Source organism: Haplochromis burtoni, unplaced genomic scaffold (assembly GCF_018398535.1).
Source record: "Haplochromis burtoni strain Fernald_Lab_line unplaced genomic scaffold, NCSU_Asbu1 Contig_124, whole genome shotgun sequence".
Classification (NCBI taxonomy): Eukaryota; Metazoa; Chordata; class Actinopteri; order Cichliformes; family Cichlidae; genus Haplochromis; species Haplochromis burtoni.
Window position 1 is genome coordinate 1,495,474 of NW_024582485.1, and position 13,767 is coordinate 1,509,240.

The 13,767-nt window shown below is 40.0% G+C and overlaps 1 protein-coding gene across 3 annotated transcripts in view; it reads left to right on the plus strand.

Annotated features, from left to right (window-relative positions):
• bbs9 (Bardet-Biedl syndrome 9) overlaps positions 1-13,767 on the plus strand; it is a 174,094-nt gene that overhangs the window by 80,570 nt on the left and 79,757 nt on the right. For all 3 annotated transcript variants that reach the window (XM_005929500.3, XM_005929499.3, XM_042223965.1), the window contains one exon: positions 11,427-11,609. In XM_005929500.3, coding sequence (XP_005929562.1) covers positions 11,427-11,609 — 183 coding nt within the window. The remainder of the gene's footprint in view (positions 1-11,426; positions 11,610-13,767) is intronic.

Consider the following 13,767-nt stretch of genomic DNA (forward strand, 5'->3'; position numbering starts at 1 on the left):
GCCTTTCCTGATTGCTTACAACTCGGTCACACTGGCATGGAAGGGGTAGTAAAAACAGAGTAAAAGTTGTATCTCACCAAAACATTCACAGCACTTTCACAGTTTTCACTACCACTCAGACAATAGCTGGCAAGTGTATGTAGAAAAGTAGGTGTCTTCCATGCAAGCTCCGGGCAACTGTTGCAGTCTGCTAGCTACCAAAGGAGAGATTTTTGGTGCAGCAAAATAAAAATGTGTGATCAGTTTTAATTTTCAGCCACCAGCAACCACTAGTTGCATAGAGCTAACTACTCAGGAAATACTTTTTTTTTTCTTGCAACCTCTCCAGATAGTTGCCAACGTGCCTCTGGGCACGTTTAACTGTGGCATTTGCAGTACATCTGTCGCACGAGGGATATTTTCTTCTGCAGAGCAATATAACTGTTGGGCATAGCTCCTACTAAAAAAGCTCATGACAAGGTTTGTGGGTCATTTTTGAGTACATGTGTTACAATTTCTACAAAGAGACATTGTAAAAAAAAAAAAATACTGTTGTTGTTTTTAATTTAGGGGTGAACTTTCACCTGAAAAAATAATTATTATATTAATATTCCAATTATATTATTATAACACATTGTCAAATCCTTTCTGATTTTGATATTTTCTATGATTCGAGTTTTGAAAATTATTAAAGTTATTTATTGCTGCTCTTTCGACACATTTGTGACTTAATGTGCTGCAGGTGTGACCGAAGATCTGTCTCAAATTTATGTGTAGACACAATCTAGACATTTTTTGGAAGCAAGATAAGCCGTCTAATCGTAGCCAAAATCATCAGTGCAGCCTTCACACAGAACCCACTCCCTCCTCCATCCAGCTGGACGGACCAAACCCGCTCATTATGTCAGCACTGGGTGGGCCTTGAGTCAACCAGCAAGCGAATGTGTGTGGGTGTTGGAGGTCACTTCTGAACCTGTCAAGGTCAGGTCTCACAGCCTGGGGCTACTGGCAATCTGGGGCTAGGCCTGGGTGTTAATCCTAGGTTGGGTGTCACTGCGGTGGGTCACACTCTGCAATTTAGTCCCCTGCTCTATCCAGGGCCTCTGGCCCCTAAGGACCACCCAGCACACTGTAGCAACTATTGACCTCTGTATCTGTGTGTGTGTTTCACAGAGAAGCAGAGGGTGTTTGGATTTAATTATACAATTTATTTTTTTGCCAGTGTATAAAAGCCAAATGCCTTAATGCATTTAAGCAGTAGACACCTTAAGTCTGAATTTGCATGTGTGATTGCAACATTTTTGTATTTGCATATTTGCAGCTATGTATCCTGCTTTTGTATGTTTTGAAGTTATGTTGTTCTTAAGGATTTGTGTTCATTTCTGTAAACTGATCTGCCCATATTTAGGACATTTTCTGACTACAGAAAGACAGACATATTCATCCATAAGTAAGAGGAATGAGGGGAGTGAGGGAGGGAGTGCAGCTCTCCCACCCACAACTTATCAGTGGAGAATAAAGCTCTTTGTTCATGACCGTGTGAACACACGTGTCAAAGAAAAGCAGAAGGCCTCTCTCTCAGTCTCACCAGCCCAGAAAAAACACAAGAGTTCAGCTGACTCTTTGTCGGAGTGGGACAGCCTCATAAATCACTGCACAGGGTTAGAGCAGTCATACCGCTGAACGACGGCCTGTTAAAGCATCTCTGACAGCCTTGATTGGGCAGGAGGTCAAAAAAGTAGACTTTTACTTTTTTGTTTAACCAAAGAAACCACATAAACATTAACATGTCTTGTATTTTTTTTTTACATTAGAGGTATTTAGTTAGTTGCTTACAGTCATCTAGATTGTATCAAAGAAAGTGAAACAGTGGATTGGGTATCAGCCTCTAGATCTACATCGCTCATCGTCACTGATCAAGTAATTTTCAGAATGTTATTGAATTTCTTTAGCTAATTAGTTAATAATTATAAGGCATTATAAGGCATTTTTGCCTTATATCTGTTTTTCCTCAAACTGCCCAATTTTCTTTTCTAAATTGCCCAAAACAGTTGATTTAATTGTTTTAGACAAAATGAATCTTTTTATCAGGTATATAAAAAAATATAATTGTTTACTTACATCTTCTCACATATGCAGTTTACTTATTTTTCTATAAAACTGGATATCATTTTACATTTTAAAACAATTTCCTTGAAAAATATTTCAGTGGCACTTAAGAGGCATGTCCTACCTGCATAGTATTGCAATAATGATTTGCTTGCCTTACTTGAGGTCTGTCCAGAAAATCCAGTATTCATAGTAACAGCAGTGTCCGTAATGTCTGTGAAAACACTATTGGCAGTTATACATTTACCACTCCTCAGTTTAGTCCCTTGCCACTCCGCTATCAGAAGCAATTCAGAAGCCCTTGTTGGGCTGCAAGAATGTACTTCTTGCACTTTTTGATCAGTCCAGGAGTTATCCAGATTAACACCGGTAATGCTGACCTCAAGTCACACTGCAGTGGTTTGGAGCTGAGAGTGCTGCATCTACAATGAGGATTAGCACCTCTAAGACTGAGGCCACAGTTCTTATCTAAAAAGGGGTGGACTGCCTCCTCCAGGTATAGTTGCCTAGTTGCTTCAAATGGCGGAGTTATAGTTTCTCGGGGCACCTGTTCACAGTTCGGTGAAATATGAAGTAGGAAACTGACAAATGGAGTGGTTTAGTGCCATCAGTCATAATGACACTGTATCCATCTCTTGGGGTTGTTTGTTATTTATTGATCTGTTGATTTGTTGAGCTGTGGTGACAAAAAAAGAAAAAAAATCTGAATCTGTGATGTTTTTTTTTCTTCTCAGAAAAGAGCTTTCCTGAAACAATCTATGGGTTCATCTTGAAAGACTATAACTCATGGAAGCTCCTCAGTATCCCCTCAGGAGAGCTGGTAGTGGCTTTGGATGTTCAGGCAGGTCTATGTAGACTGTTGCTCCTGCGACCAGGACTTGGATCAGTGCTAAAAGACGGATAGTTGGACGGATGGTTTCCTCCAGCCGATAATGGCATGTTGTCCGTATATATACTAACAAATTATTGTTTTAAGATGATAGGCTCAATGACCTGCACACTAAAATGCAGTAAAATTAATTGTGATTTTTTTTTCTATGAGACATTTTGTGCATGATTACTAAAGCTAATTTGCCCGAGTAGATATAAAGTTAAGCGTAGATATAAAGACAAACAAAAGAAAAGGATGTGGAAGCCTGGAGTTCATGCTTATCTGGTGGATATGCTCCAAGTCTTTTCCCAGCAGATGATAAACCATGAGAGGTTGGATCAGGTTTGGTTGCCAGATCCTATCACTTTATCCTCTACATCTTTCCTCATTCGGTACTCCATTCAGACTTGAGTAAACAATCTTTTTTTCACCCTACCTTTTATTCTCTGTATTTTATTCAATTTCTTTGTGGCCTCCAAGTTTTTTCTCCCCTCATCTCTCTCATCCCCTTCTGTCTATTACACTCTCTTGCTCTCTCCTCTTGTCTTATCAGTGGGAGTGTAGACAGACAGTGTTATCAACACGGTGTGTGTGTGTGCTTGTTTTGACCACAGACAATAGTGGTTACTGTCTGTCTGTCTGGCTATCTGTCTATCAGACACTGGTAGAAGAGATGCTGATCACTCTGTCACTCATCCACCAGATTGCTCTGTCTCCACCGTCCTCGGCATGTCTACCTCCTAACATAACATCTAACTGCCTGACCCTTTCATTTTAGCTCAATCTGCTTTTTTAAAGAAATCATTATTGCCCAGGTTTCTTTTTTTTCACTTCAACATTTTGGTGGTCAAACTGGTTGGTTGCAGTCCTCATATAATGAGTTTTTCCCTCAGACAGTTTGACCTGCAGAGGATCAAACACTGCGCTGCAAACATGACAAACACTGCTAAATGATGCTCAGTAACCAAGCCAAAGTAACTCAAAGTGTACGTTTAATAGTCACAATGAGCGCTATCATTTTCCTGAGCTGACTACGATGTTTAAGGAGGTAAAGACCAAAGTGAAAAGCAGAATATGTTTTTTGGTGATGGACTGAAGACATCAAAAGTATTTGGTACCTCTTTATGTTTGTGTAGTATGATATCATAAGCTAGTGTCTGACACTGCACTGTTTAGGTTAACTCCCTGAAGGTCTTTGTACACCCCTGCACTGTATTTGTGTGCGTGTCTGCAGGTGTTTGGCAGCCAACATCAGGCTCTACAACAGCACAAAGGAACTCTAATGAGACACATATTTAGATATTTGGGCCTCACCACTCGACACACATACGTGAAACAGTGAATCTGTTACTGTTCTTTCAGTACTGAGGAAATGTGGTCTTGTGTTAGTGAAAGCACATTTGATCGTGAGCAGAACGGATGTTAATGGAAGTCTGTGCGATCGTGAGTGTTTGTGTAAGTGATACTGTGTGTGTGTGTGTGTGTGTTTAAGATGATTTCAGGAGCTTGTGCCTGTCTATGTAATTGTATCCATTTGTGAGTATGTCTATTAGTCGTCCTGCATGAGGAAATGGGCTCTGTATTTCCAGCCGTCGTTAAACTGAGATTCTAATTAGCTCTTTAATTAAGACACGGAAACACATGCACGTGCACACACAACCAACTGTAACACATTCATTTGACCTTAGTGTGAACTTTTTCAACTTCGTTCTTCATTTCTTTCTTTATACTCATACTGTAACCCATCTCCTTTACTTCTTTGCTTTCCTGTCCTGTAAAACATTGTTTTGCTCCTGTCCCTGTCTGTGTTTCACTCTCACCCAGCTTGTCTCTCTTTTCCTTGATGCATCATCCCATAATACCCCAGGCTGAGAGCGATGTGTTCTGCCACGTTGCTTTCTTCCAAACGGACTGCTGTTATTTTCCACTTGCACAGATAGTGCAGCACTGTGTGCACAAAGTCAATTGTGTATTTGTAGGCGCACCTATCTTTAAGTTGTATGTATGCATATGTGTTTTCATATTGGACTGTGTGTGCATGTGTGTGCATGTGTGTGTCTGTGGCTTGGAGTTCATCCATGCTGTTTGCTGCGGCTTACTGAGCAGGAAACATCTAATCTGTCGACTCTGTGGAGGATACGCTCACACAGGAACACACACACAAAAACACTCTGAGCTTTATTTCTTGTCTGTTTCACTTTATGTAAGGATAAAACTCTGGCAGCAGATACCTTTATTTTATTTTTCCACTTGCCGCCATGTTGACTTTTACTAACATTCAGCGATGTTTGACAGAAATGGATTTTTTTTTGTGTGCATTTGGCTCGACATTTGCTGCGGAGCCTTTCACAGACTTCACCACTTGATATCTGAGCTGCTACACAAGTGCTTTTGCGCTTTGTGTTGTAAAATTGTCCAAACTTGGCGTTGAGTTATACTGTAGCTGTTGAAAGTCAAACAGGAACAAATTCTACCCCCAATTATCAACTGCAGCGCTGGAAGGTCATGGACTGGGTAGCACTTTTCCACCAGTTTTTTAAAGGACATAGTTTGACTAGTTTATGTTTGACATCATATCTGTTAATATTTAACAGCATGTATAATAGTGCTTTTGAAAAGAAAAGTACTGTTAATGTTACTAGTGAGTGACTGACCCGATCCCCATATATTAAATGTGGGGCAAAGAAATATGTCTGAGTTACTCTAGCAGTTACACAGGTTAGAAATGATGATGGTGTGCAATTTCATTATTGCATATGTCAGAAGATGGGAATGTTAATTGGGTTACAAGATAAATACTGTGATTCTTCACGTTCCAGTGGCTTGTTTGACATCTTACACTGAGTTTATGCTTGCTTTACCACCCTAACAAACAAAGGCGTGCACTAAAAGTGACATCACAGTTGGTGTTTTTGCCATGATTTCATGCCTTGTTGTCATGCTGGCATTAGATGTGTGGCCATGGCTGTCTTGAATACACAAGTGTACAATCGTGCCAGTTTTTACCACCATTTCAGTGATATATTGGTGCAGGAGCTCAGAGAGAGAGCGATGCTTCAACAGCTTCATAAGATGACACATGTGGAGGAAGCTTAAAAACACAGCAGTGTCTTTGCATATGATTTTGACTTCTTGTGCCCCTTTATCAGCACTGATGTGAAGTTTTCTTTCTGAGTAGTGGTACCTTTTGCTCAGGAGAATACTGAACAAGTCCGGCACATGCTCAAGCGCCACTTTGAACTGCGACAGGGCTGTTGTGCATTGTCTTAGTTAATATTATGATGGTGACTTTAGAGTCAGTTTTTTTGTTTTTATAGTTTTTATTTTTCACTGTATAAGTCATATAACTGTATTAACACAAGGAAATGAAATTACATTAGTGGCATTTCCTGTGTTTTCTTTCTGCTTCATGGGGCATATTTATTTTAAGTGATTGGCCATGTTGGTTATTCTGAGAGATAAGTTGGCCCTGTCTATTTTAAAAAGTTCAAAGTGCTGCTTTCTTTGAGCTAAACGCTGCGCACTGGAATGATCACTGTAACCATCTTCACATTATGTTAATTCAAAGGAACATGACATTAGCTATATCTTGCTCATCATATATACATGATTTTAAGGGTGCTAGGTTGGTTTATATACTGAGAATAAACTTCATTAGTCAAGCACAGAATTCATTCTGAAACTTTTTCTCCTCCCTTCTTTCCTTTGAACAGCATGGCAGCCAAATGTGAATCTCTAACTTTTTAAATGTTTGTTGCATCTCAGCTTAAATTTAAGAGTCAGTTACATTTTGTTGTTTTTTTTTATGTGTCCGTGTGTGTGTGTGTGTGTGTGTGTGTGTGTGTGTGTGTGTGTTTATATTTATATGTATATAGAGTGTGTGCTCTAAATACTGCATTTCCATGGATTTGGTAGATAGGGGTATTGCTAATTTCTGTTTGTGTTTTTCTGTACTTTTCTTGGGTATTTTTCTCAGTACATGTGTGTGCATATCTTTGTGCATTTGTGCGTGAATAGATAAACATGACTGTTTGTGTATGTGTCTGTGTGTGGTTTGCAATCCCCAGAGTAACGTAAAATGTTGGCTTGTATTGGAAGCTTTGTACTCTGTGTTTGCATCTGAACAAGTGAATGGGTGGAAGAAATTCTAATAGAGGGAATTTTTCTTTAATAACATCTTTCATAGACTTTCAGTCTTTCCCTCTGACTTTTTTTTTTTTTTGACGGTCTAGGTTAAAGGGCCATGACTCTGTCACAAACTTGCGCCTTGTCACTGAGATGTAAACCAGGTTTAAGTGCATAAGATGCAGCAGAATGTCCCTTTATGTTTCAAATAGACTCCAGACTTTATTGCAGACACCTCGGGAGGTCGTAACCCCAGCAGCTTCAACTGCAGGTTGTTTAAGGTCACCAGTAGTTCAGCTGCTGACGTACAACTAACTAGCTGTGAGAGGGATGGTGTTGATGTCCAAGTTTAGAATTTTTTTAAGCACCTTTTCTGTCCAGGCTTCCTGGAAGCTGATTTGTATTGGTTATTTGTTTTTAACATTTGTGTATATATTCTGTACATATCTGTGTGTAAATGGATGTGTGTTCACATTTGCATGTTTTTATATCTCTGTTCTGTGTGTGTGTGTGTGTGTGTGTGGGGGGGGTGTTTAGGCTAAATGTGTCTTTGTATTCTCTCAGCTGGCATCAATCAGAGTGTGTGTGTGGAGTCAACCCACTGCCAACAATGAAGCCCTTCACCAAACCTGGAGCTTTTTATCAATACGCACACACAGACGTGCACACATGCACATTTTCAGAGATCTCGAGGGGAAGGTGGATGGGGTTTTGTTTGGATCTTGAGAAGGATGAAGGTAGTCAGTGTGTGTGTCTGTGTGGCGCATGGCAGAAATTTAGCATTAGAGTATAAAGAGTTCATGTACGTGAGTTGTAGCTCGTGAGTGTTTTTAAACATACATTTTTTTTTTTCACAATTCACAAAATTAGACTCCCAAAGATCCAACAGAATTTTGCAATTTCTGGATTATTTATCTAAATACTCTGAGCAGTGTTCCCAATAAGTGTGCAGAATTTTACAGCTTTTTACCATATGGTTGTACAAGATGCAAGGGAGGAAGAGAGGGAAAAAAATGAAGAGAGCAAGTGAGTCAGAAATAATTTACATTCGGTCACACTTCTTTAAAAGACTTAAGCCAAGCTTATGTCTTTGTGTACTCATGAAGGTTAGACTGGGTTAGACTGGCAAGACAGTGATGAGAAATAGTTAATCATTTGGCAAGAATGCGTATGCATGTGTGTGCATGTGTGTCTAACTTGAGAGTTGTGAATGACATGGCACCCACAGATGACCTCAGCCTTGAATGAGTGCTTGAGTCCTTTTAGGTTTACCACCAAATGAAAGGAAGTGAATTAAGACTTTAACTCTGACTGTTTACACTTAGTGTGCAAGTCTTAGAGGAGGCTCTCGTACCCATGTACTCATGTTTGTAGTTTAGTATTACGCAAATCAAAACGGCTTACTTAAGCAATTGGTGCTTTACCCTAGCATGCACACAGCTATACACTCACTCTCTCACTCACTGACTCTCTCTCTCTCTCTCTCTCTCTCTCCCCAACAACACACAGGGCACAGGCACACACAGCATCACACACACCACACAACACACGAGTGGATGACACAGCCACACACACAACACATCAGACAAGCGCGGACACCCACACGACCTCTTCTCATATTACTGAGTCTTCCATCTCTGTTTTCGCAGTATCAAATGGCAAGCGCTGAATCCATTTGTCAAACAAACTCCTGGCGTACGTTGGCACTCAGGCCTGCAGATCACTCATTTATCTGAATACACACTCTTCCATTAGTCCCAGATCTGCTTTCACCTCTTCTTTTTCTCTCTCTGTCCGTTCATCTCTCTCCTCCTCCTCCTGCTTCTCTCATTTCCCTCCTTGTCTTCATCCGGCTTGCCCTTTCTTGTTGTCTTCTTATTCATCCGTCTTGCTCTTTCATCGCTTGTTCTCTACTCATCTCCACTCCTCTGTTATTGCAATGATACAGGGATGAAGGGACTGACCCCTCACTGAAGGTCAGAGTTCACATGGTCCTACCACACCTCATATATGTATTCTCTCTCTTTCTGCCTTCTACTGCTGAGCTGCGTACTTGAGTAAACGTTAGAAGAGCTTAACCCTCACTTTTGTGCTGTTTAACCTCATCTTCATTGCAAAGCAAGTATTTCATTCCTCTTTGCTCCCCGTCTATGTTTTTGATTCCCACAATTCTTAAGGAAACATGCCTTCGAAAATACTGCCAACCGAGTGTATGGGCAAGTCATCAGAGCAAGCAGTCTCTACATGTAGAGAACAATTTATTTGAATTCTGCTGTGTTTCGTCTTTTTAGTTTAGTTTATTTTTAAACTTGAGAAAGAAGAAAATCCGTAGTAAACATTCTCTAAATGGGATTTCCAGTGCTCTAACAGGAGAACAGCAGTGCAGTTTGTTCAGAGAAAAAAAACTAAATCCAGTAGTCTGCAGGAAAGAGCCATAAAGCACAAAGGCTGAAGGGCATGGAAATAATGGACTGGGGTTTATTTCCTCCTGTTGAAGAATATATTGGTAAAGGAAAGAGTGAAAGAATTTTTAAGAAGTTGAAGAAATATTAGAAAAAAATCCTAAAAGGAAGATTTCCACTGGTAATGTTTAATTACTTTACAGAATTGTTGCAGAACTGTCCTGTAAGTATTGCATTTAAGATGTTATTGTCAAAGCAATGATTTTTAAAAACATACCGAGCATACAGGTGGGAACTTTAAGTGGGTGTTATAATGTGGATATTGAATGCAATATCTTCCAATTGATATGAGTCCTAAAGTGGTAAAATGGTGTGATTTGCATATTACGCATTACCTTTAAGCTGAGAGCTGGTTAGTTATGTAATGAATATACATATATCTACTAACAGGTCATATATCAGTCAGTGCTATTCTTCATTCCCAGGTTAAATTAGTTTCTTCAGTTGCTGTCCTGGAAGTTGAGAAATGTTGAAATATGTTGAAATCTTTCTGTTCCCAGCAGTTAATTCACCTGTAGTATCTTGAAGTTGTGAAATGTCAGTCACTTCCTATAATTTCTGGTCACCACAATGCTGTGAATCACTTCCAGTGTAGCTTAACTGACTACTACCAAACTAATGTTTATATGGGTCTTATGGGTCAAGAGTCTTAACCATTCAAGGGAACTAGAATTGGACCCAGATCCACATACCTACTGTGACACCTTCGAGCATTTTCACCATTGCGAACTTGGTTGCAAAAACCTGGATGTGATGAGGAGGGACATACCCGTTGGCTGATAACTTGTCATTGACGGGTTGCTTGTCATGTAGCCTCACACATGAGATAATCCTCTTTTTTGAAACGCGATATGATCAAGATTTACGAAACAGAGTTCATTTTTTATTCATTATGTCCCAACATAAGAGACTGAGCCCATGGACTGAGCAAGAACATGTTTAAACAAGAAATAACAGAAAGCTGTTTTCCCATAAACTTCTACTGGACCAGACGTCTTTTTGCAACTACAGCTGTCGCCCTCTAGTGGCCTTAAGATAGAATGCAGATTTAGGCTCTAGCTTCATTGTAAATATACCGGGTTAGCTAAAACTAGACAAGAAAGGAAGGAAGAATCATCCTGTGTGTATAACAGTTTAACAAATGATTTAACTGTCTCTTTCATCTCTGACAAAGCAGTGTGTTTGACTTGCGTTGTGACTAGTAGTCCATCAAAAATCTTGCCAAACATGTCATCCCTACACATTATTTTAAAATTTAATTTCAGATGTTAAAGGCCAAAAGGGAACTGTGAGATCTTAATATTGCAGCAGGGAATTGTGACCCCCATTATAAAAATAATACACAAAGATGAAGTGGTTCAGGGTGAATTCAGGCTAACACACAGTGAGAGTAATGAAGAAGCTGCAGACTCGATGCTCATAAAACTGTTTACACACGTTTTGCCGCTGATGTTTCAAGTCTTTGGGGATAAATGGGTGTGTTTTAGAGAAAGTGACCAAGCAAGGCTTTTAGGGATGATTTGTCATTTAGTCCAGCAAGAAAGCAAAGGGGTAAATCTGGCTTTTGTGTCATATTAAGAAAATATAATAATTAAGGAGATGACTCTGAAGAAAATACACAAAAATTCAAAATGACTGGAACCAGAGGTCAAGTTGGGTAGCCAGCAGATTTATATTTTTCTTGGCTGACTTTGAAGCATGTTTATAATTTTTGACAAGTATTCAAGTTTTTTATAAAACAAACTGGATCAAGATCAGAGGTGAAGTCACAGCTCCTTAAATGCAAACTGTTGATGTATGAATGCATTTTCATCACCTCTGTATGCAATGGTGATTCTTGTGATGGTTAGGAGAGATTTACCAGCTCCTGTCTCCTCCAGGTAATGGCACTGGCAGAGGCTGCAGAGGAGAACCGGGCACTGCTGGAAGAGGCGTTTGTTCGTCTGCGGAGTGCCACACACCTTCTCGTGCTCCTGCTGTCCCTGTGGCAGGGCCTGACCCCCGATCAGACCAGCATCCTGGAGGCCACACTGCTTCCTCTGCTGCAGGACACACCGCAGCTGGTACACAGTCTCTCACTCACGCACGCACGCACGCGCACACACACACACACACACACACACACACACACACACACACACACACACACACACACACACACACACACACACACACACACACACACACACACACACACACACACACAGGTGGCCATTAACATTTCAGTATCTGTCCATCCATCTGCAGCTTGCTCAGTATACATAGACCCAGCTTAAACACACTCTCTAAAAACTTTTAAAATAGATTAAGTACTTCTGGTCTCTGTGGAATACACACCAACCTATGTACAACTGTATGAATATCCCTAACACTTCATGGAGTCACCTAGGACACCCACCACAAAAAACACAAATCACACATTCATTTTTAGCAGAATCAAACATCACGCCGTCAGCTCTGCACAGAGTCAGAGTGTGTTCTGTGGTACCTGTTCATAATTTGACCATTAAATCTGATGTGTTTTTTTTTGTTTGTTTTTGTGTGTGTGTGTGTGTGTGTGTGTGTGTGTGCATGCATGTGTGAATATATATAAAATACACAAATACACGCAAAAGGTCAAGGTCAAAGAAAGGTCCTAGTGTGAATAGATGGCATATTGCTCTTTAAAGAGCCTCTGACTCAGACGTCAAGCTTTGTGTGAGAGTGTGTTTGAATGTGTGTTTGTGCTTATGTGAGCGTGGGTTGTGCACTGCCATGTTGACAGAGCTCCTCCATTTGCTGCAGTCAGACCACGAAAGATTTGTCACTCCATCGAGACGGCGAGTGCCCACTGTGGGTGTGTTTGTATTAGTTTTTCCATAGCTCTGATCAATCCCCTGAACCTCTCATTACCACCGTGTCTATTTCCAGCTTTCGCTAACAGCGCAGAGTTACACACATGCACACAACTGTGCATAAAATATCTTACAGTACGCTCACACTGTGATTGTAGACAGAAATAGCTTCAGAGGGTCAGTTGATGAGCCTCGAGGGACTGTGAAAGTAAGTTTGTGTGTGTGTGTGTGTGTGTGTGTGTGTTATTATAAATGGGATTAATGGCATTAAGTAAATTAGTAGTAATCAGGGTCATGTCCACAACATTAAGACAAACAGGTGGACTGAAGGGTTATTTTAGGAAATTTACATTACCTGATGCAGTGCTGTGACAACATCAAGATTCCAGTGGAGTTTTTATTAAGTTATTAGAACATTTATTTTTCTTTGTGTAACATGTTATTTTGGCTTATTACACCTAGGCACTTCTTTTGTTGAGAGGGAATTGTTATTTTTATTATTTAAGTCAAAACTCTTTTTTCAAAAAACACTAAATCTTCATCTGGACTTTTTACTGTTTCTGTGGGTGCACTGGCGAGGTCATTCCAGGTGAGTACAAGTCCGTCACTCAGTTAGTTCCAGGATTGTCACAGATATGAATAAAGTCTCTGAGGAGAATGGGGGTGGAACAGCTATCAATTCTTCAGCCAAAATGAACGATTGGCTAACTTAGTTAAATATTTCTCCATCTTGAATTCATTAGTAAATTCCTACACACTCTTCTGTTACCCATTACCCATTTATTGGATCTTTTTCAAACGCAGAACTTTTTTCATTTTTCAGTAAAAATGCAATTTTCATAATTTCAGTTCAGTCTCACTGAGCAGTTTTACCCACGGAGATGATCCTGATCGAGATACTGTTTTAGGAGAGCAAACTCCAGTACAGCACATGATCCCAAAGTTCTGTTAGTCCACTCATTAAAAATAATAATAAACAGACAAACATGCAATTAAAATTTTTCCTGTAAGGTATGTCCTAGGACAGGACAGCAATGTGGCTGCTATTCATAGGTTGCTGCCATTCTGACCCAGATACTTGTGCATACAGTTCATTGTCAGTGTGAACGATGGATGGAGCCACGCTGACATCACTCACGAGAGGGTGGATTTATAATTTATCAGCTGATGCTAATTAGCTTAGTTAGCAAACTAAATTCATAAACGATATGGCTACAATCCACAGACATGCATATCAGGTAACTGGTGCTCAGACTAAAATGCTGGAATTTTAGTCTCCAAAACCAAAGCAATAACTTTTTGGATGCTCTGTACCGCACTGTAAGTCATAACATTAGTCAGGTAATCCATTAAAAATGCTCAAAGAGGCATAAATGCTGCACACACA